Source organism: Myiozetetes cayanensis, unplaced genomic scaffold, assembly GCF_022539395.1.
Source record: "Myiozetetes cayanensis isolate MyiCay16 unplaced genomic scaffold, myiCay2020 scf6-25, whole genome shotgun sequence".
In the NCBI taxonomy this organism is placed as follows: Eukaryota; Metazoa; Chordata; class Aves; order Passeriformes; family Tyrannidae; genus Myiozetetes; species Myiozetetes cayanensis.
In genome coordinates this window covers 22,113,661-22,138,111 of record NW_026087853.1, presented here as the reverse complement: position 1 = coordinate 22,138,111, position 24,451 = coordinate 22,113,661, and the positions used below count along the sequence as shown (strand labels likewise).

Below are 24,451 nucleotides of genomic sequence, written 5' to 3'. Positions count from 1 at the left end.
CATATATTGGTGTTACCTTGAAGTTGTTTTCAGCATTGTTCTAAATGTTTTATTGGAACTTTTAAAAATCCTTCTATTTTCTTCTTTATTATTTTGACCTAGTTTCGTCACATTGGCAGCTCAGTGTCAGTTTAGTGAACTTTCCCCAGCCATTCTGCCCGCGGAGCCATTGGGATAATAATTCTCTAGTTGCAATGGGTGGCAGTGCCTACTCTCTGATGAGCTGGCTTGTGAATCCTTGTCTGAGGTTCTGGCCCTAAATCTATTGATCACACTGGGATCACAGTAGTGCATTTCCCAGGCTGAAGTTGCAAAGTCCTCGGTCTCCAGGTTGCCTGCTGCTTCCCTGTTAGAATTCAGTGTGCCAGACCCACAGCACCCCTGTCTTTCATGAATGGAATTCAAAAAGACACTTACATTTCCATAAATAAATTAGGAATTCAGTGGCTTCTTCCGGCTAATCAGAGCAGGCTGATAAACCTTGCTAGCTGTTTAATAAATGAATTGTGACTGATTACCTATTAATATGGACGCCTCAGGAATTCACCCTGGGGGAAGCAGAGCAGTGAAATAGAGAGGGGCATGGCCCCCTGGGAAATCAGGGCTTCATGTTTGCAGCTTAAATATCTCTGTGAAGTATCAATAAGGAGGTAATTGAATTTTGAACACAAACATGAGCGCTGGATGGATGAAGGAGAGGGGGGCTCTGATCATCTCTTCATGCCCCTTCATACTCCCCTCCCCTTTCCCTTAGAGACCACTCTAGTGAAGATAGATGCTAAATCCATTAAATAAAGATTAGACTGTGTCGTGGTAGAAAATGGCAGCTTAGCTAGATCCCTGGGCAAATTGGGACCTTTAGCAATACAGAAAATTAAAATATACATTTTTAACAAGTGTGCTGTCGACACAGTAATAATGACTGTGTGGCTTGTGGGGTTTGCTCACCTTTCAGATCTGCTTTTGTTTGGTTATATCACTTGCTCTTGTCTTGAAACCAGCCTGCTTGGTTTCTCTGAAGCAGGGAAGACTTAGGGGAAGGAAGATTATTTTCCCACCTTGCTTTCTGTCTCAGGCACTTTTTATTGGCTCTTATGCTTGTAATAGTATAGAGGATCAGTACTCTTGTATTTGATAAGGAAGTAATTAACTTTGGCTCCAGCATGCTCAGTTGCATGTTATAAAAGTAGTTGGAAATAGTCTAGAGGAAGCATGGAGATAATACTAGAGAGTGAAATGTAAATCAGATTGAGCTTTTTTAAAGTGGGTTTTATTTTCTAAGCACATGGTTTGTTTTTTTATTTACTCTCAGATCAATTTTTCTGAATTCTGCTCTTATGGGAAAGATTAGTATAGGGGTGCGCATTGTAAAAGTTTGATATTCTTTTTTGTCAGTCAGTGAATTGTGGAAACACAGCTGAAGTGGCCTTTAAGGTGACAGTGTTTCTTTACGATACTGTGCTAGGCATAGAACACAACCAGGCCTTCTGCACAACTTCGCATTCCCTATCCTCTGTTGCAGAAAGTCAGCAGATTGTTTTTGCAAGCAGAACCTCATCTGCCTATACAAGTAGGGGATCAATTACCATACTAGAGGGACTGCCCGTTTTTCCAAGTAAGATGATCATTCTACAGCACAAAGTCCAAAATTGTTTCTGTTTAAAGTTTCGGAACAAGAAATGAGTCTAAACTAACATGTTTCTGGGGATAACTGCTGTTCCTTCCATCTAGAATTTTTCTCTTTACTCTAGATGGTTTTGAGAATGGAAATAGGAAAAAAGGATTTATACTTCGCTGAACTACAGTGGACTGAGACAGTAGTAACGTGGGAATTTCTGTCTGTTCTTCCATGACATCTCCCTAATAACACCACTTTCTCTTTTTCAGACTCCTCTCAAATTTTAGTTGTTGTGCCTGAAAAACTCTTGATGCTTCATCCTCAGCTTTAGCTGCTAAGAAATGAACCCAACATTGTCATTTTTTGTTTAGGAAGAACAAAAGCAGATACTATTAAGTGTAAGGAAAGTGTTAAAGTACATGGGTCTGTTCCAGAGACAGTAGTGTGCGTACTGGGAATGTTTTGGCTCCCATTAACTCAGAGCTGCTGCAGACATGGAAAAGTTTTTCTATGTGTTTTCCAAACTGTCATCTGTTTCCACATCCCAGCAGTTTACTCACTTGTCTTTTGTGATGAGTAAGGGGTTTTAGGTTGAGAATGTCTGTATTCTTTCATCCAGCCATGCATCTAGAAAGGAAAAAATTTTCTAAGATGGCTTAGCCTCAAGGATTCTCTTTCATGGTGTTGACACCAAATTGAAAATGAACAGGTACCACCCCTTAGCTAAATTGCAGTAACTGATTGTGTATATGCAGTAGCCTCTCTCAGTTGAAGAAGCCCGATCTCAAGCCTCCCTTGGTAAAGGTAGATGACACCATTGAGTTTACCTTTTGCCAAGCATGTGAATCATGGGCTCCTTCTTTCTTGGGACTTCCTGGCCTTTGTTTCCTTGCAAGGGGACAGTTTCTCTCCTGAACCCCACCATTCTATATCCATTTCTCTGTCTCCTATTTATAGCACATCCAATTTCCTTTAAATTTAGCTGACCCCTTTCAAAGAGGTCACCAGTACCTCGACAACCTATGTCCTTTTTTCCTGACACTACTAGCATCCTTATCCTTATTGTATCACTTGTCCCTTGGCCTATTTTGGAGATTTTTCTGCTCTCTTCTTCCCTACATGTGCACTTAGATTTTCTAGCTCAGGAGTCTTCTTTTATGTATCCCGAATTTAAAAGGAGACTCTTGCTAATTTGTTCTGTAGCTTTTTCCGAAGGCAGGCATGTGCCAGGAACCTCACAAGCTTATGGCTTTCCACATATTAAGGCACTTAGTGATGCAGCATTTTAATTAAATTAACCAGAATTCGTAAATTGTAGATAGACAGATTTTCCAGATCATCTCAATATGAGCTTTTAGAGTGATCAACACTCTGCTGGTGTTTAATCCATCAGACTGCCATATGGAGTGTTGAAGAGTAGAATATCTGTTTATTAACAATTGTTGTTTTTTCACGTCAGCAAGTACGATTTTTGTATTTGAGGACCTAGGAGTGCAATCTGTTGCTGCATCTCTTATATGAGTTATATCAATCTCATGCCAGACCTCAGTTCATGCCAATCCCTCGTTTTTTTACTGAATTTAGGTGATCCAATAGGCTGTCTAAATGTCATGATAGAGCAAGAGGGTCATTCCATCAGTCTTCAGACGTGCTTTGGCAACACTGTCACAAGAGGAATGTGTTCTGTATGAGAATGATGAGAATGGTGTCCTATATGAAAATTACAAATATCCATAGTGTTAATGATTTCTGCAAACAGTTGGGACACGTTTAATGAAGCTTTGCAATTTGATTGGCCAGAATATAAATTATAATTTACAAAAGTCAGAAAGTTGTTCCTCAAGATCAAGCCAACCTTGATAGGAGTTGAGGATGGAAAACAGCGGGTTCTTGCCTTTATTAGAGTTGTCTGTCTTATCCAGCAGATGGCATTGAAAATGTACCTTCTGCTCTCTCTTCTTGCTAAGCACTGCCTTAAATGAAATCTGAAATCCTGCAGGCCAGACTCTTCCCTTTGGTGCATAGCTGCAGATCACTTCCTGATGAGGATTTTGAGTGCCCCCTGCCTACTGGTTAAAACAAAAGACCTGCTGCTGGGTTCCTAGAAAGGGCACAAGTTCTTCAAGCCCTTGGCAACATCTGTCCTAGTCAAAGGCATTTCTTAGGCTGGTGACAGTAGGCATTTATAGGCCCTTTGCATGTGGGTCACTGGGAGAAGGAGAAATTGCAAATGTTGGGGATGTTTAGAGTGGGTATCACTTGCTTCTAACTAAATCTTGAGAACACTGGGATGTAGCTGTGGTGTAGTGATTCAAATGGTAACTGGTTATGGCAATGAAACTGAGAAGTGAAAAATATGTTCTCTTCATTTATAGTACAGCAGTTCTGTAACACTTTGTTTCTTGTCTTTTCAATATTCTTTTATCTTCATTCTCTTTTCAGTAGATAATGTTTGTAAATATAATTTCTGTGCAAGCATTACGGTGCTCATGCAAGGTAGTGTTTTATTACTCCTGAGCAGCCAGATAATTTGAAAAGAAATATAACATTTATGAAACACAACTATCATGTGGAGTTAGTGCAAATGCCCATGTCTGAACTATGTAGCATGGCTTTGTTTGCCTGATATTGTTTGTATATTGTTCTGTGTTGTGACTGTAAGTTAACAACATACACATATCAGAGTATTTAGAGCACATTGGGAGCTAATGAACGCTGCTACCTTTCTAGAACCTACAGGATTAAAAATGTTTCCTAGCAGCCCCTTTGTTTCTCTTATATCTGAGGACCTGAGTATATGCTGAAACTGGAGCTTTTTGCTCTCTCCTCCTCCTGTATCAAACAAATAGTCTGGGATCCTTCTTTCGATGACTGTGAACACTGCTGCTGTTCTGTTGCTCACTTAGCCCTTGTGACCAAGTATAATGTTTGACTCTCCAGGAAGTCCAGGCATCCAAGCTATAATCTAAATCTTCATCCATTTTTCAGTATAACACCTATGGAAAAAGCCCTTTGCTATCTATCCACACAGCTCTTATTCAGGTTCTTATATTACCTTTTCCAGAATCTTTTTGTCTGATCTTAACAAATCTTGTTCCACTTGAAAAGATGGAACAAGTCACTTATTTTGACTGTGATCAGGATCTCCATACATTTCTACACACATTCAGTATTGTATCAAACCATTTTTCAGTTTCTCCTTCTCTTCATGTTTTTAATTTGTTTTCCTGTATGTTGAGTGGTTTTATATGATTTTTATGTTTCAGAATTAAAAACTGTGCTGTTTGGCAGAACTTTCATGACAAATCTATCTCAACATGCTAGAGACTTTACTCAAAGTGATTGGAGTTTGGGTGCAGTTGGTGAATGTGGCAGCATTTAATCATGTTTTGCATGTGCCCTTCAAACCTCCTGAGCTCCTGGGATGGTCCAGAATAGGCAGGTGGAAGCACAGTCCCCAGCATGGTGAAGCCAGGCAGATTTCTCTATACCTGTATGTCTTCAGGCTTGAGTGAATCTCTAAGTCACATCAGATTATTATACTGTTTCCCACCTCTTCTTCTTGAATTTAATAATTGTGTTTCTGCATAAGGTCTAATAATCTTTTCCCAGGAAGGAAGGAAGTCTCATTCTCTGTGTTGTAGCTTCAGATACTGTCACCTCGGACAGTTTTTTGGTAGGAATAATTTTGAGATAGTGTAAGATACACCATTGACTTCTAGAGAGCTACTTATTAATCAAGAGTTTTCTTCATGAGAATGTGGGGGGAAAAGGAGGATCTCTGATTTTGAAAGGTAACGCAGTTGTTATTTTACATCTCTACAACTGAGAAGATAAATTGCAAATTCCTATTGACTCCCAGCCCTGAAAAGAATGAGGGGGGAAATTCAGAAAACAAGTAATGGAAACTAGTCAGATTAAAAGTAGCAAAAAGCAATGCTTTTTACATAATGAATAATTTGATGTGGAACTTTCTGCCACACTGGGATTATTTTTTTTTTTTAGACCAAGTACTTAGCAGCTATTGAAAGGAAATCAGGCAATTAAATGGATGATGAGAACATTTCTAGTTAAAGCAGAATAAAATCTAAAATGAAGTAGGAAATACCAGCTGCTTCAGGATATAAGACAAGCACTTAAGAAGAGGAGGAATCTTTCAGAAATAATCATTCCATATATCTTAATAATGTGGTTCCTTGCTTTATCTTTTCCTGTGATGCTTCTGATCTTGGGTGAAGTCAAACAGGATATCTGACTGGGTAGATTACGGATCTGTCCTGCTCTATCAACTCCTAGGCTCATTTACAGTTTTTATGACTACAGACTGGATAGATTTTTGTTTAACAGGAATTAACATTTCTACAGTATTTTTTAGCAACTAGTCTTAGATCCTATTTATTTATAGGATTTTATGTACAAGATTTTAGTCAGTGATATAGAACGTAAATTCTGAGCATGCTCTGAGTTATATCTCTAGAGAGAACATCATTATTAAACCTTTTCGACTGTGTCCCCAGTGGTAGCTCCACAGAGCAGGTGGCCTGCATGGCACAAGCACAGAGTCAGGAGCCTGTGTCTTATCAGAGCATATAATCTAAAAATCACTCAGCCTGTTTCTGTCTCCTGGGGAGATGACGATGATGACACAGGACTCTTATGCTAAAAACTAATTGTTAACCTGCAGAGGACGTCATTCAACACAAATCCCAACAGAAAAGGGATGGGTGATGGATATTTCTGGGTAGCAGGCTAAACTCTCATTTGGTTTTCAGCAGATAGTTCTCTAGGTTGCCTCTGGATTTTCATGTCTACTACCTGGCTTACTTGAAAATGGAGAGCAAATTAATTTAAAAAGGCTTAAAATTTGTATTTACTAACATATGCATCTAAAACTTAAAGGAGCAAACAGTTCCTCCCCTGTCTCAGGGCATAAAATGCTCTCACTCTTGACTGTGGTGCTTGGGTTTCCTGGAACAATAAGCAAAGCAGTGGGTAGATAGAAAGTTAAAGGCTAGGAAACAGTGTTGAAAAGGAATACAGCAAGTAAGTAATATATGGGAAAGGAATGTGGGATTGCACATACATCTGCTGCTTGGAACATGGGCAGTAGATCAAAGGCAGTGATGGTCCACCTCTGCTCAGCAGTCATTAGACTGCATCTGCAGTGCCACATCCAGTGATGTCCTCTGTGCCCCAGCAGGAGAGACGACATTGGTAAACTGGAGTGCATTCAATGGAGGGCCATCATGATGATCAGGAGCTGGGGCACTTGTCCAGTGAACAGACACCGAGGGAATAGGGCCCCTTCAGCACGAGAAGAGGTGACCCCACAGGGACCTGATAGCTGCCTGCTAGGACCTGCAAGGAGGTTATTTGAGAAGATGAAGTCAGGCTGTGCATGGTGGGAGGACAAGAGACAACAATCATAAATTAAAGCAAGAGGGGTTTTGACTTGATTCAAGAAAAAATTTTTTCAGTGTGGAGCCTGGCAAATTGGATTGCCAAGAGAGGTTGTGCAGTCTCTATCCATGGATGTTTTTATGGCTTGACTAGATAAAGCCTTGAGCAACCTGTCTGTTTTGAACAGAAAGTTAACTGGAGACCTGGCAAGGTTCTATCAAATCTGAATGATTGTTGTTTCTGTACAGTTTTCCTCATATGACACTATACTGTATACCTTGTCATTTGTTCTGTTCTTCTTTGGTAGATTAAATTTTCTTCACTAATCACTTTTTTCTTATATCCTCCACTTACTTATACTTCTACTCTGATGTGCCTTTCTACCTCTAAATGCATCTGATAATCCCATTGTCACTGGATCATGGAGTCTTCAGAGTTCTGACTTCCAAAGTTTTTGGAAGTTTTTTTTCAGTGTCCCTCAACCCTCAGAGCAGTCTCTCCAGTCACCAAATCTATGGAGACTCCTCATGGCCACTGCCACCTTCTGCTTTACTTTCTGAGCTGTCTTGGTTTGCCATCTGCTTTGCTGCAGTGCCTCTGTTCCTTGTTTCTAGTAATGGATGAAGAACACTCCTCTGCTCGTTAAAAGATAGCAGTGCCCCTGTATTCAGCTTTCATAATGGTAGACATGGACTCAGGCTGGTGATGTGCATGGACTGTGAATAAACATGGAGAGATTTTTGGAAGCAAGAGTACCAAAGCTTACTGGACTACTCTCAGTAGACCGTCTGGAGCGGAGAAAAAAAAAAAAAAAAAAGTTTTGTTTGTTTTGGCTTTATATCTGGGTATCAAATAAACTGGAGTTTCTTCTGGCCTCTACTCTCAGGAGATATCTGCAGACTCCAATACCTCCATATTTCTTGTATTCTTAAGCTTTTCTTCAAAACACATTGATACTAGAAGTGTGAGGGTGTTCATGAAAAATATTCCCACATTTCCTTGTGGGTCTGGGAGGGTGTGTTTTTGGGTGCATCTTTTACATCTGCTTTTACATATGAGGCTTACCTAGCCTCGTTTAAGCTCATTAGCACCTACATTGTAATAACTAGCAGAACATACGTTGTTTGCATTCTAATACCCATTCCAAACAGACCTGAGTGGTATTACAATTTTGTTATCAGGTAGATCAGATTAACACTAGTCATTAATCATAGTTTCTCCAAGTCACAACAATTTTTCTCTATTCATTTGAACTTGACTCTACTAGCATTTGGATATTGTAAAAACTGTAATAATTCGAAATCAGTGCATTTCCTCAGATGTCTTGTGAACAATTTGGAGTTGGTAAAGATGGTTCTGAATTCCCTTAACCCTCTTCTGGTCTCTTAAATACTCCTCAGCTCAGAGTATTGTTCAGAAAGAGGAGGTGGACAGAGTGCATGAAACTAATCAGCAGTATAATTTAAAACGCTGAAGTAAAGCAAGCAGTGAATACACTGGGAAAGATGAGGATAGGAATAAGGATAGTTGTTAAGTAAAGCACCTTTGATTCACGTGGAGGAAAGAATAAAATGATGAAGGCAGTTGTGAAGGTTTTCTTCTGCAGCCCACAAACTGCTTATTGCTGCTTTTCTGTAATTTGTTTTTTACTGAGGTTGAGACTTTGACCTTGGAACACTGAGATTTCAATAATTTTCTTGTATTTGGCCATACAGACTTTTTACTTGGATTTTTGGAAATCATGGAAGTCCTCTATGTAATTTAATGTGTTGTATCATACTAATGGCAAAGGGAATCTTGGTTTGAATTATGTCTAAGTCAAATAATATTTTCCAGTTAAAACCTGTGAATCTTCTTTTCATAGAGACCTTTAATATTGATAATTCATCATTTTGTGAAGGACTGCTGTTATCTAAATGGAAAAATGTTTCAATAAGGAATCTTGGGATTAGGAAACATTTTAAAGATTTAGTCTGCTTTTTAAAATAAAGACATACTTCTGGACAAATAAATACAGGCTACCATAATATGACCTTCTTTCATATAGGTATCTCTTCACATGAAGTTTGTTGACAGATGTTAAATTTAAAAATGCAGTCCTTTTTTACAGCTCAGGCCATTAGCTAACTTACTGACAGAGGCTTGTTTCTGCATTTTGGAGGTCAAGGCAGCTGTACTGTTCTTGATCCAGAACTGCAAACCTCCCCATAAACATGCCTTGATGTCTTCTGATTGGATTTGTGTGCCCTGGCTTGCATAACCATACAGCTTGTATCCCAGTGTTATTAGCCAAAAGGAATATAGGGACTTACATAATCATTACACGATTATTTTTCAGTAACTGTACTGTAAATATGTAATTCTCTCCACTCCTAATAACTCTTAATCCCTTTGTTTCTATTGGCTCCTGGGCTCAGATTTGGCCATGGCCTCTATGCCCTGGCCACTGATAAAACTTGAAAAAAATTGTGACTTTCACGGTTCTCCTGTTTTGTTCCCAGCCACTAAATACCTGCTCCCCTGCACAGGCAGGGGCACTGCATCCTGGTGCACTGTGTTGTGGGAGCATGGGCAGCACTTCTGCCCGTGTGCCTTCTAAGAAGGGTCCATTTACCTCCAGAAACCTTTCATACCTGGCTGGGGGTGTGTATGTAACGCAGACTTCTCTGCTGAGCCTGTTCCTGTGCTTTATGCTCGAGAGTTCTTGAGCAAGCAGTTTTTATCTCATTTCTCCACGTTGCTTGATAAAGAAGATTCTTCTTTTAGATACTATTGTGAGAAAACCTAAATTATCAAGAACTCTTGATCTGCTGCAGGTGTTGGAAGCCAGGAAGAGATTATTTTCCTTTTGGTATGAGCAGGTAGAAAAAGGCCCTTTAGAGTGCTTCTTGTAAAAACATGCCCCGTTTCTATCCTGCTGTTTTCCTCTGACATCTGTGGGATTTGGTGGTCAGAACTCTCCTAAGCTGTAGCTGTTCCAGTGATAACTTATGCTATTAAAGTATCTTTCATGTATATTTGAAAATATCCTCAACTTTGATATAAAATCACCTTTCTTACTACTTTTGATATCAGAAGTATAACTCAATTTTTTTTATTTTAGCCTTATGAAATACTTGAACATCATTTTTCAGTGTTTAATTAGCTTCATGAATCAGTGCCTGGTCTTAGGTCTTGGCATGTGAAATTTTCTTGTGTATTTGACCCTGGCTTTATTCCAGAATAAATATTTTAAGCTGCTAGTTTTGTGTAGTTTTTTTGTCTTTGGTCTGAGACTAGGGGGCAGACATAAGGAGCACTGAGAGAAGTGAACTGTATAAACCACAATTAGAATTGCAGTGCACAGGTGTCTGTAGATCTTACACAATTGCCAAGCTATTTGTTTCTCAAATGAGAGGGGCTTTGGGAGTGTATTTTGGAGAATAAAGGGAGCAGAAGGCCTTCAGTTTTCATGCTAGGATTGTGGGTTTGGTTGTTTTGGGTTTTTTGTGGGGGTTTTTTCCAAACCCTGCTTTAAATTCTTCCAGACTTGATACATTTGATATCTTTACAGAACCAGCATATTGAATGGTTGGAAGCGATCTGCTGTAGCTAGGGTTGTAATTTATAACTGCCTTCAGATAGGAATCAGCATTTAAGAATAAAAATTTCATGCATAATAGCACTTATTTGACCATCAAGTTAGGTCTTCAGGTTTAAAAATCTGAATGCCAGCATTGAAAGTAAGATGACTTGTAATGATATTAAAAGAGAATGACTTTAGCATCAAGGTTATGGGTGAGTTCTGCTACAGGCACTTGAGGATCTTTTTGGGAAGGGAGGCATCTTAAATCTCTATGCTAGTCATACATGGAGTATTATTGCAATGAAAAAATAGTGAAGTGAATAAACAGCAGCTCACAGTATAGGACACTTGATGTATCTAGAGTCCCAGTGTTCACTGTATTTTGCAATTTAATACACAATAATTTAGTAGTTCTGTATTTCTGTATGCTCCACTGTGTCAGATCTGTATTCTTGGGATGTGAGGTTCCATTAAAAAATAAATAATAATCGCAGCCCCCGCTCCCCCCACGTACACTCATTTTCTATAATATGGTAATGATATCACCGTAGCAGTAATTACGGGTCATCTTCATTTCTTTCATCTCTGCTGGTTCTGATGGCTTCATTCCTTTGACGGAGAAGATTTGGCTCTGGGTGCTGTGATTATTTTGTTAAGCATTATTCGAATAGACAGGAGTGAGAGAAATTAATCAATCCAAATGCAATTAGCATCATGTTTAACCCAGTGATGGACGTCTCAAGGTGAAACAGCCAGGGGAGTTTCAGACATTATTATTCAATCCAGTGGCTCTTATCTAAATTATAATCAAGAGAGGTTTTTATTGGCTTTGTGGAGAGAAGATGTAACTCTTTCCCTGCTTTGGGGGTCAAAGGGATCAGGTCTTTGGCCCCACAGGATGTTGGCTGCAAGCAGCTCCTAGAATTGGGAGCTTCCTGTAATATGGAGGGTCACTCAGAACAAAATACCTGCACATCCTCATATCCATGGCCTGGAACATAAGTTTAGTAGCTCCCTGGGCATTGGCAGGGTTGTCTTTGCCTCTTGCTTTGAGTGTTTTCATTGGCTGATTTTGCCCATCTGTATGTAAATGAATACCGTTTGTAGTTTCTACGTTTGAAGCTCTGTGAACATCATTGTTTGCAAGTGAATGCAAAAAGAATGGTACTGCCTTGCAAGGTAGGGAAATCTGGTTAGGAGAACAAGGTAAATTATTCTGCAGAGAAGGAATCTAATTTTTTTTTAGAGCGGATATAATTTTAGTATTTCTTGATAGCAACAGTAACATTTTTGAGGCTATATTAATCTGCAGCAGATCTGTTATCACTATGCTGGATAATCCTGAACGATCTCTGAGATCTCTTATCAGGTATAGGATAAAACATCACTACTGTGGATGGAGAAAAACAAGGTGGAAAGAGGTCACGTGAGGATTTCATAATTCAGGAAAACATTAAATATTTTATTCCAATTCTCAAGGCTCTAGCTAACACTCACTAAACTGTTTGAAAGGTTTAAAACTTTATCAGTCTCAGTTATTCACTTCTCTGTCTGAGAGGACTGTTTTCATAGCAGACTGGGAGGAGCAATCATGTCCAGCTGCTCTGATTCACAGCTTGGCTTTGTGCAAGCTTTTACCTTCTTTGGCATTTCAAAGCAAGTCATGCCAGATTCTGAGCTACAGCTGAAACAAGGGAACATGCTGCTGTTTCATTCACCAAGGGAAGGATGGTGATGCTTTGTACCAAGGGGATGTTAGTCTTTAAAAATGATGCAGCAAGACTTGACAGAACTCATCTTTCAAAGCCTGAATTCTAGCACAGTTGTTGACTCCTTTTAGTATACATCTTGTGCTGGCTTTGGCTGGGGTAGAGTTAATTTTTTTCACAGTGGCTCATATGAGGATGTGTTTTGGATTTGTGCTGAACACAGGGTTGATAATACAGAGATATTTTTGCTGAGCAATGCTTTCACAGAGCCAAGGCCTTTTCTGCTTTCCGTACTGCCACACTGGCAAGGAAGTTGAGGGTGCATGGGAAGTTGAGAGAAGATAGAGCTGGGACAGGTGACCCAAGGGATATTCCATACCATATGACATCATGCTCAGTATATAAACTGCGGGGAAGAAGGAGGAAGAGGGGGATGTTCGGAGTGATGACATTTGTCTTCTCACGTAACTGTTATGCATGGTAACAGTTGCTCTCCTGGAGGTGGCTGAACACCTGCCTGCCCGTGGGAAGCAGTGAACCAATTCCTTGTTTTGCTTTGCTTGTATGTGCAGCTTTTGCTTTCCCTATTATACTGCCTTTATCTCAACCCATGAGTTTTCCAGCTTTTACCATTGGGATTCTTTGATTCTTTCCCTGATTCTGCTGGTGGGGGAGCGAGCAAGTGGCTATGTGGGACTTGGCTGCTGGCTGGGGTTAAACCACAAAAATCTGTACATCTCTCCTTACTGAGGCTGTGACCCCATCCGTAAGGTGGGAATTCAATAATTTTATGTCTCAAAAATATTGTGAGTCTTGATAAACTTTGCAAGTGCTTTGATACTGATTACTGGAAGATGCCATGTTAATGCAAGCTTGTTACACCTGGAAGTTTATACTGATTCTGTTGTCTTACCTGAAGAATGTGTTTCAGGAGTTCCAGGTGATTGCTGTGGTCTTCAGTGCCAGTGTAACAGTTCCTGAAGCACAGCTGGGAGTGTCTGTATGTGCCAGTTCTGCTGTCAGTGAAGGCACCTGGCATTGCTTTGCTGACCACTGTTCTCCTGAGATGGCAGTCCAGCTCTTAATGAAATGGGGCTTGGGGTAGCATTCACTAAGTATTTGTCAAAGGCCCACAGTCTTCAAGGAGCATCTCATTTTATGTTTACATTAGGAAGTACACAGTTAGCAGAGTAATTGGAGCTCTTTCTATGAAGAAAGAGGACTGAGCTGGTCCCAGCAGGCATCCAGGTGTGGTAATAGGATTTTAGGGGTCTGATTTGAGACAGAAAGTGGTCCATACAGATCTCTCTCTCTCACAGAAGATCAGTCTCTTTTATGTCAATCTTAAATCATTTTACTGATTTTTAATTACCTTTTTGCCTTCAACCCTTCTCCCTGATTTATATTTTTGTTTTTCTTTTAAATGCAATGTTAGTTGAGCCCAACTAAAAGATGTGACTTTGCAATTGGCTTTCACAAGTTCAGTCAAGCAAAACTCCCACAGTCACTCACAGGCAGATTCCTCTAGGCCTTTTTTATGCCCTGCCAACTAAGAAAAAGAATGGTTGTGTCTTCTTATCCTAACACTGTATCTCAGCACGTAAGAAATCATTTCTGATGCAACACATTCTTGTGACAGAAGGTTAAAAACCAGAGGAGTGTTCTGCTGTCTGTCTGCAATTCATGCTCTTTGTCCTGAAATGGTAATTTCCGTGGATAGTTCTTCAGAAATAAACCTTTTTAGTTTTGTTTCCTGTGTAGGCCTAAGACACAGCAGTAGTTTGAGAGTTCATGATTTGTAATGTAAAAGGGATCCTTACATGTTGAAAAACAAGTTTTCGTTAGCATAAATACAACTGAATGAGAGGAATAACCGATAAGCTAACAAAGTATGACGGTGCTTAAAGTAACCTTTTTATAGTCAAGAATGTAGCATTCAAAATGTGATATTACAAGACATTTCAGAGCTAAAAACGTTAATTGTATTTCTGGTGTTTTTTAGTAGCAAGACCTTTAGATTTCAACAAGGCTGTATTTTCAGGTTAGAGGAGGATCACAGTCAAATTTGTCCCATGAGTTGTACATCTGGGAGAGAGGCAGAGAAATGCTTCTTTAGCAACTGACTTCATTTTAAAGTATCTGTAATTTGAAGATGATTGCAGGCTTTGTTTTGAGACTTTTGGATAAGCCCAGAAGTAGTAAGCAGTGAAGGTATTATGTTCATGATGAATATATATATATATATACATACACAGTTTGTATTTATTACCAAGTGTGTTGCGCTTCTGCATTTAAGTGTATATTATGTTTAAAAGGTCTGTATGTATGTGTGTTGCTTAGGGATTCTCCTGGATGAAAGTTTCTTATATAAGTGTAAATCACTGTTTTCCTTCCTGATTTTACAGCAGTAAATCCTTCCATTATTTCCTGGCTATCCAGACCTTATGATACAGTATGTCCTGTGCTGTCATATGTGTGAGAAGGCTTTTTATGGGGAGCAATCAGGCTGGACCCCAATCTCCAGTGCAGTGTTTTTTTCTAATTAAATTGTCACTGGAAGGAATATCCGGAACAGCAGTTTTCATTTTCAGTTGAGGAAAAAACATTATGAGTCTTTGTCATTTGATTAAAAGTTACTTAACCTTTAAATTGCTACAGATGTAAAGATAGCTCTGAGTTTCCAATGTAATCGCCTCCAAGTTAAAATCAGGAAAATCTTTGTGTAATGAAACCCATATGTCATAGTGAAAGGATGCAAAGCATTGGCAGAGTGGGCTGCTCTAGCAGGAGATTCTGCACCCAATCTTGTTAACCAGGACTGCTTTTGGTAATCCCTCATCTCCTCACTTGTAGGAAATCAATCTGTACTACTGAATCTTTTCAACCACCAACTACAAAATTTACTGCAGAGAGGCAGCTTGGGGACAACTGTAGTAAAAAAGGAGCCAAGGCAACAAGGCTAAATGTGGGATTGAGGGATTGAAGTTCTAAAGAGGAGATTATATTAAACCTTATTCTGCTCCCCTATCAAGTAGAAATGTCTCCTCCTCCTTTCAGCCCCAGCCTTTCCTACACCTGTTCTTGAGATCTGCTTGGCAGATCTTGCCAGGCAGCAAACTTAAATCCTACAGTACAGCATTCTCTGTTAATTATAATAGCCTGATACCATTTTTCAATATGTTTATCTGAAAGAGTCTATTCAAACACTACTTCCATTGTAACCATTCCTGATAATAGCTTAAAGTGATTTTTTTCTGTGAAGTTCAGTGTCTTCCTTCTCCCTAGTAGGTGCAATTAATTTGTATCCAAACTATTGCGATCCTATTTATTGTTGATTTTTCTGCTGTAGTAGATACACAGTGTAGGCAAGGTTGTAAATCATGACTTGTCATGCAGATTCATGTTTCTGTTTCATGCTGCGCAGCCTCTGTACTGTGTGTTTGCTGGTACAATGAAGCCTGTGCTCAAGCCCTCTTCCCTTGAAGTCTGTGGTTTAAAAAATCATTGTAAAGAAAAAATCCCCAAGGTTTTCACTATAGTTTTGTCCAACCTTTTAATTAAAAAATCCACCTCTATCTACTATTCAACTGGCTTCTGCTGGTCCCTTGGGTAGTTGCTTAAAACTGGTTTTACCATCTCTCTTATCCTGCAATCATATTTGGAATGTGGATGATGGTTTCTTCATTCACAAGCTCTTTCCTCACTCCAGCAAGCTCTGTAAGACCCCATTGGAAATTATATTTTTTATTCCCATTATTAAGAATTCATTTATCAGAAGCAATATTGAGCAGAAAAGTCAGTTTAATATTAGAGGCTTTTACTGTGCAAAATGCAAGCTCAAATCATACTCCAGTGCAGACTAAAGAGAAACAAAGGGGAAGGAATAGCCAAGATGTTTCAGTGTAATACCATGTAATAAAAATTTGGCCTGTGTTTACCAGGAATACATTGAACTATGATTCTTGGGCAGATAAGGGAAGCAACAGAAGCAGGGAAAAGAAGATTGTTAATGTTTGTGGAAACTTGCCCTTAGTTTAGTTATGTTTTTTTTGTCGTATGAGGGTGTTATTTGCTGGCCATTTTCATACATATACAAAGATGTAAGGTCCTTTTTCTTTTTCAGTTTGGCATCATATCTTTAAAAATAAAGCCCTGGTGCAAGCCTGAGTCTGAGGAGATGAGGAATACAGAATAGCAGAAGGCTGTCTCCTGCTCCTAATGGGATTTTGTAGCAGCATGTGCGAGTTTGTTTCAGAAGTCAGAAATGAACAGATGTTGGTATAAATTACCTCTGTGTCTGATGTCTTGCAAATTAAAAGCGCGGTTGGCATCACTAAACAATTTCACCAGGTTGGGGGGGGAAGCGGGCGGTGATTATTGTAGCAGGTCGGTAAGAATCTTTAAGCTGCAGCAGAACAGGATAGCAAGGATAAAGGAATGAAGAATAAAATGAGAGGTCTGTGAATTAATCAGAAATGTTAACATCTCCGATGACAAGTGAACAGGCGGGCACGTGCTTTGGAGCAACCTCCAACCCACAGTAATTTCACTCAGCGCACAGAAGGAGTCTATGCTCTCTGCCTGATTTATAGGGTGCAGCCCTCTTTGGGGGAACAGAATTGTCATGCATTCGTATATCTCCTATATGGGACTTGCACTCTGGAAAACTTTCCACTCTATCAACTACAGTTCGGCTTTGAGCTTTCTCTGCTAAGAGTGTTTTAAAACCGTGCACTGTTGATAGTGCAAGGCAGGGAGATGTCAGAGAACTGGTACTGAGAATCTATTCCAAGCTAAAATTTTTAAAATCTTGCAGTTTTACTTAGTCACGTTGTTTTTGCATAACAACTTAGTTCCTGACAAAATAATAACCCACTCTGCTCTTCTGCAGCACCTCCTATCCCTGCATCAGCACTTAAAACATACAAGTTATCTTCAGGTGGGGAGGGCAGAGGTACAGAGGTACAAATGAGGACTTTCGTGGTAGTTCATGCTGTGAATCAGAAGCAGTGTTGGGAATGGATCCCAGGTGATATAACTCACAGCTGAAGGCACGAACCAAGTGAATAGTGCAGTGACCTGCTGGTATCTGCAGCCAGTCTGAATCACGTTCCACTCAGGACAGTGGACTTTGCAGCCTATGAGTATCAGTATGTAACAGGCTGGTTACATAATTTTACATATATGCATACTGATATTTGTTTTATAGGGATTTTTTTGATGACAATACCTTGTGATAAAATTTTGGGTAGACAAATTAGAATGTAATAATTTAAAGAAAAGGCTTTAAGACACAAACTCTAACTTTTAGGTAAAGAATTACAAAATGTTTTTATGTTAGACTGCACAATTGAGTATTTTAAGCTGGACATTTTTATTATACTTTAGTTCTGTTTTAACAGATAATCAAAAATGTCAAAAGAAAACCCAACATCAGCAACAAACCCACCTCCAGATTTTATTCTAATTGTAATTTCTGTTGTTCCTCTCAGTAGAGAGGTCAGGAATTGAATGGATAAAAGAGAAAATTAATTCCTATCTCCTTCCAGACCATCTTTAGGCTTAGTTTGGGGAACAGTCTTACTTTTGTTATTCCTGTGAATAAAAACCTCCATATTTTGATGCCTGTCAGTCCAGCACAAAGCTTACACCTTTATTGAAAAGAAATGGAGAGGCACCAGTGGGAAGATTGTTGTTCTCCAGGACAAAATTGCTAACAATGTTGTCTTTGGTGCACTGTATTGTTATTGCAAGACAAGAATAGTGTTAAGACTGCTCTGCCAGCTTGTGAGCTTATGGATTCTCAGGTCAGAAATGTCTCCTGCAGAAAAGTGGCTGTGGTAAACCCTGCTGTAGTACAACTACCAGAGATTGATGGTACCAAGAGTGAGAGACATATAAACCTTGCCTTGCTGTATTAAACATCAAAGGACTGACAATGCAGAGAGAGAGAGGAGACCAAAGCTCTATAAACTTTACTTTATTACACTATCCATAGATGAACTGCACTGAAGGAATATAAACCCCATTACATTACAGCATCCAGGGACTGACACTGCTGAGAGAGAGAAAATGCTGTCTAATTTCTGTTGAAGATCATAGCATCCAGGGACCAATAATCCTGAAATGGAGAAAGAGAGAGTTCCATAATCTCTGACAGATTACAGCATCCAGGAACAATTGCATGGAGATAGAGTGATGGAGATGTGGATTTCACCATTCAGAGATGGATAGTACAGAGAAAAGGAGGTGCTGCAAGAGCATAATGCAGTAGGAATAGGAAGCATAGATTGTATGTAATGAGACAGCCTGTGGGAATTATTGCTGAGTTTAGAAGATTCCAGGCCCTGCCTATGCATTTCTACAATATCAGGAAATCAAGTTGGAATGTAGTTTTATTTCTTTTCCACTTAAATAGATAAATAAAATAAGCCTTACTCACTTTTGGTACAAGCACAAATCTAACTGAATTTCTTATGGTTAAAATATGTAAATTATACAATTGTTTAGGTTTCTTGGCTTTAAAAAAATACTGATTTATTTTTCCTCCTTTGTGATTTCAGCTAGAGAAATGACTCGAGGGAAATTCCTGAACATCCTAGAGAAACCCAAAAAGTAGCTGCTACATCTAGCGTTTGGATGAAAATACGCCAACTAGGTCATTTTATGTACTGCAGATACAGAGGAAGCCCAGAACTTTTAAGAAGAAAAAGCTCTTGCTCTAGACCTTCAGAAGCAAACATCTATTTTTGCTTCCACAGATCATCTCTTTATGGGGGAAAATGTACGGCATACACAGGTCACAAGGACTGCAGATGGTTGTGTTGGAATTTGGAACTTCATCTTACCATAGAATGTCCAACCTGACGTGCTGTGACAACTACCTGTTTTAATCAGCTGTTCAAAGTGACCGGCTAGTGTCCTTGTTCAGCTGCTCTCAGGGGCAGCCCCTGTTTTAAGTACACAGCAGATCTGACTCTGGCTGGTGTGCATCAGGAGGCATTGACTCTTTTGTGTGTCCTTTGTCTCAGATGCATTGATTTCCTGCGACTTCTGTGCTAAAGGATTTGAGCACAGTTCGGGGTGTGGATTGACCAATACTGGTTCAGCAGGAGCATATGATTTTAGTGTAGAAACCGAGCGCAGTCTCTGCTTTAGATTCCAGTTACTCACTGCCTTCAGAGAAGCATGTCTGGTACTCCGAGGCAGACCTTCAGTATGCCAGGAGCTTCATTTCCCTGCTAAACGGTTCTCTAGTGAAATTGAGACTGACAGACCACTGTGAGTAAGAGGTGTTACTGTGCCATAAAGGAAAATATCCTCACAGAAGCTTTGCCCAGTACACAAAGAAACAGCTGTGTCAGTCCACTGCAATTCTCTGCTTCTAACAGAGCCAGAAACTGGAAAGAGTTATAAAGTTGAAAGGTGATAATATTTTCAGTTAGCACTCTGAGAAGTGGCAACAGGATTTTTAGCCACATTGCAAGGATGGTCTGCCTATAGAGACTCTTAGCATTTCTTAAAAAAAAAACTTTTGTAGTATCTTTAATTACTTATATGCCAGCACCTCAAAATTTTCTTCTACAAAATCAGAATTTTTAAGGCAGAAATTTCTGTGACTTGATCCCTTTCAGCACACTGTTTTGGTATTTATTCATCTTACAGTTTAATGCCTTTTCCTCCTGTTCATGCGCTTTTACGTGTTTACCCCGTAGAAAAGGTAAAGAGCATGTTCAGACTTTTTAGTTTATTTAAGGGAATAATTTCTTTTGTTTCATTCTCTTTCCTTTTCCTAGAAAACAACATTTTAAGAGTTAGTAAATATGTTCTTTTTAGGATACAATATGATGTGGAAACACTGGGGGAAGAGCAGGGTTTTTTCTCTATTTAGAAATGTTATTTTTACCATGCAGGCTTTTCAAAATTTGTCATTTCTCAGTAGTCACATATGAGAAGAGAAATTACTTGGAAATAGTGCTTAGAGCATTGCATTTTTCTGGGTTTTCAGGGAGAGGAGGCTCTTTTCAGATGCATGTGCAATAAAGAGAGGGAGATTTTTAAATCAAATAGACTTCTCTGAGTTTTTACTAAATTGCTAATGACCCTTTGGTTTGCTGTCTGTGGTCTTGGTTATTGCCAGTCAGAACTGGGCTTGTTTTGGACAGCTCCTGTTACTAAGTTTTCCACATGCTGTAAAGACCCTGCACAAATACTGAATATTTAGGAATGTCAGAAGTCTGATTTTAAAGTTGACAGAGTCATTCCTGTACTTCACAGTTTATGCAGGGCTGAGCTAAAGACGAACTCCTTCCCTTCAGAATATGAAAGTTAAGTCAAATGAATGAGAAGCTGAAAGTGGTAGTTCAGAAACAGAAAAAAACTTGATGGTTCAAACTGATGTTGATGTAGCTTTAAGCATTGAATTATACATTTTGAATGCAAATTTAAATTTGTATACTATACATATATTTATGATGGCATAATGGGATACTTCATCTGTATCACCAGTATGAGTTTGTGCATTTTATAGAGGTTTGTTGGTCCGACACATTAATTGAGATCTGAAAGGAGAGTATATGGAAGCCTGTTGTCATAGAATCATAGAATCAGACGGGTTGGAAAGGAGCTCTGAGATCATCAAGTCCAACCCTTGATCCACTACCACCGTTATGAAAGTATATGTATATTTTCTGATATGTGCTGTAAGGAATTTCAAACTTTAGGTAGTTTTTAGTAATATATATATGTTTTTAAAAAATAAAAAGAAAGAAAAATCTCCTTTTACCATATGCAGTACTTGTCTTCTATAGGGCAGCCATTAACATATGCTTTAGAATTGTGATATTTCTTGGTTTTGTACTTGTCATCTGTAATGATTTTTTTTATTGGCATCAATAAATATTTGTCAATGTCCAAATTGTACTAAGGGTTTTCATACCCTTTTGAACCCTATTTTTTCCTTCAATTATATCCTTTCTGATATCCATGCAGTTATATATCTGTACAAGAAAATCTGTGTGACTTCTTGTTACTGGTAACCTTCTGTATTTTGAAACAAAAATTAAATTTTGATAAATGATGGGAATGAAAAGTGTAAAAAAAATCAAGATTTGGTCATATTAATTAAGCTAATGCATTGCTTTATAAACTATTTTCATGTATTGGTAAGTTAAATGCTACTCTGAGTTTCATGGAAGTTAACTCAATATGTATTTGGTTCCTTTTAAATGCCAGTGTTACATATATTCAGTTATAAAGGCTATTCACTTCAGTCTTGGACTGTCAAATGATTTGCTATCAGCTGGGCAAAACCACGACACTATCTAATCCAACTGAGAAGAATTTCTTGTTTGTTATATTAACCATTATCAAAATTAAAGTCTGTGTGCACTGGCAATTGAAAAACACGATACTCCATTTAACTCACTGGTTTGCCATTATGAAATTAACCATTTTGTAACAGTCCTATAACCCACAGTTCTCAACATTGCTTCATATTTATCTCAAGAAGTCACCTAGAAATGACAGATTACTGAAAACTGATTAATCCAGCTTGGAGGTAATGTTTGAACCTTATTCTGGTTTGTTTTACTGATTTTTATGTTACATAAAAATGTAAGGTGCTATTACAAGTCAAATCACAAGCCCGTCTTATCTGTAATCTTCTCTTTGCTTATAAACAGTTGTAGAAGGATAGGGAAGGATATAAACAAAGGGCTTACGCAGTGATTTTGCTTTAGGGTAACTTACACAGCATCCAGCAATCTGTTTTAGTTGAATCTGGTCCACAGTAGACCCTTCCTTCCATAAATTTGCCTTAGTCCTAATTTATCTATACTTCTGGCCTCAAAAGTGCCCTTGGATGATGAGTTCCATCATTAAGTTATACAAAGAAAAGTTAAAAACAAAAAAAGGGGAGGAAAGTAACTTCTTGTTTTAAACCTGCTTACCTGATAATTAATTCCATTTCAAATCTTTGATTTCTTTTATTGTCACACACAGATGTTTGGATTTTTTCTTCTTTGCTGTCTATGCACTATTCATGATTTTTCAGGTTCTGTTATGTTTTGGTTCCATGGTTATGTTCACCTTTCTCATGTTCACAATGTTCATTTGTCTGTCTTCTATTACAGCCGGAGCTGGCATAATCAAAACTGCAGAGTATTCAGAGTGCAAGCATACTGTGGAAGTGTGTAAGTCCTAATTACAGCTTGTATTTTACAGTTACTCTGCTGTTTTCTCCCACATCATCATGGGCTAAATCCTGTTTTGAGTATCTCTAAGAACAGGATCATCGGTTAGATTTGCAGTCTGTGTATGCAGCTAATCTTGTCCACTTCTTCACCCACAGTAACTTGTGCTGGGCAAACAACACTTTATCCAAATCATGATGACAGTGATGCCAGCCACTCCCCATGCTGATGAATTGACACCTGGCAATTCCATCATCAGCCTATGCAGTATGTAAAAAAGGTAAATTACATCTTTGTCATGTGGTCTGAAATCCTGGACTCCTGCCCTCCCACAAGTTCAGTAACCTTCCGTAAACATTTCTGTAATACTTCTAAACTAATAAAAAATTTTATATATACACAATCAAAATAAAAAGACAACTTGCAAATTACTATTGCAGAAAATCCACATTGATAAACAACAGAGATACGATCTTGACAGAGGCTTTTCAAGCATCCTCACCTTTACTCTGAGTTCTTACTAAGGAAGAACCTCAAGCAACAAGGGTACTTGTGATGGGGAAATCTGTCAATCTTTGAGCTATCTGAACATGGCAAACAAACTTAATATAGCGTGAAAATAATCCTCACTTCTTTAGTGTTGTACCCCCATCTTCGTATGCCACTGACACTTTTTAAGAAGTCATTGAATAATCAGACTTTAGGAGAAGATGATAATTCATTGAAAGACAATTTTGTAGAAAGTCATCTCTGTATCTTCAGCCCAGCAGAATTATAGTTGGACAGTAACTTCTCATGGACAATAACAAACTCTGAGCTGAATGAAAATGATTAGAAGAACAAATGAAAGTGTCATAGACACATTTCTGTAATCACTATAGCAAAAATTTCCCACTGCAGAAATACCAAAACCCATGTTTTCTATGTGCACATCCCAGTATATACATCAGCCAGAGTGCCAGATATGTCCAGAAGAGATTATATGTGTGATGCCAAATATCTCAGATAAGATATGGACCTCGATATTTTTAGAAGGCAAGACAAGAGGAAAAAAATTTAAAAAGAGAGAAAAAGAAAATCAAGGAAAAGGAATTGAAGAAGGCTGAACCCTTTTGCTTTTATGTAATGCTAGTATTCTTGGAATCAAAGTTATTCTAGAGACATGTTATCCCTGCAAGTCAATCCTTACATCAGTGCTTTGAATTTCTTTCAGGAGGATGTGAAATGCAAAATCTTGAAGTCAATTATTGTGGCCAATCATAAAATCCACATAAAGACAGTTAAAAGGTTAAGGGGCCAGAGAAGTATGGACCGATCCAGTTTCTGTAGAATGTAATCCATATTCCTCACAGAGAATGTGCAACAATGCCAGTTTTATTAATGTTGTGTTAGATTTTCAGCATGGCAGGATCTCTTCACATTTGACTTCATCATCCACTGAAACTGCCGATTTTTAGACTTGACCTTTTCTGTGGTGTCCTTTTGAGGGGGGTGACTGACTCCAGGCAGCTGATGGGTGTACAGAATAGGCGTTTTCTTGTTGGGTTTGTGTGGTTGACCTCTGGCCTGCCTGCTGATTCCTATAATACAGATCAGTGACCAGTGAAGCCAGAACAGTCCCTGCCTGTCTCTGTTATAGACACCTCAGTAAGGAACAGAAAAGAGGAAGAGGGCTGAGCTTGAAAGCCCTTACTTAATTGCTAGTAGAAAAAATGGGTAATAAGAATGACCTTGCACCTTATTTATTGACCAGATCTCTGGGAGGACAAAGTACTTGACTTGGTTCTGTATCACTTGAAAGGCTGGCTCTGTGGTCCATAGCTGATGAGTAGGCGTAATAATATAGGGTAATTAAATTTTGTGCTTGCAGGCACTTAGATGCCAGGGAGGATTTCCCTTCCAAAAATACCACACACATCTAACCACTTTCTTCATAATCACAGAATTCTAAAGCTAGTCCTGAAGT

General features: G+C 38.8%; 1 protein-coding gene across 8 annotated transcripts in view; it reads left to right on the top strand.

Annotated features, from left to right (window-relative positions):
* LIN52 (lin-52 DREAM MuvB core complex component) overlaps positions 1 to 24,451 on the top strand; it is a 249,553-nt gene that overhangs the window by 18,926 nt on the left and 206,176 nt on the right. For 2 of the 8 annotated variants that reach the window (XR_007631527.1, XM_050336328.1), the window contains exons 6-7: positions 22,426 to 22,485; positions 22,644 to 24,451. The exon at positions 22,644 to 24,451 is cut by the window's right edge. The exons of 1 other annotated variant lie outside the window; for it this stretch is intronic. Coding sequence is in view for 3 of the 7 variants with exons in the window: in XM_050336328.1 (XP_050192285.1) it covers positions 22,426 to 22,485; positions 22,644 to 22,714 (131 nt within the window). In the remaining 4 variants the exon portion in view is untranslated. Of the gene's footprint in view, positions 1 to 18,855; positions 21,931 to 22,425; positions 22,486 to 22,643 lie in introns of those variants that run through there. 5 more of the 8 variants (XR_007631528.1, XR_007631529.1, XR_007631530.1 and 2 more) reach the window with 4 other exon arrangements.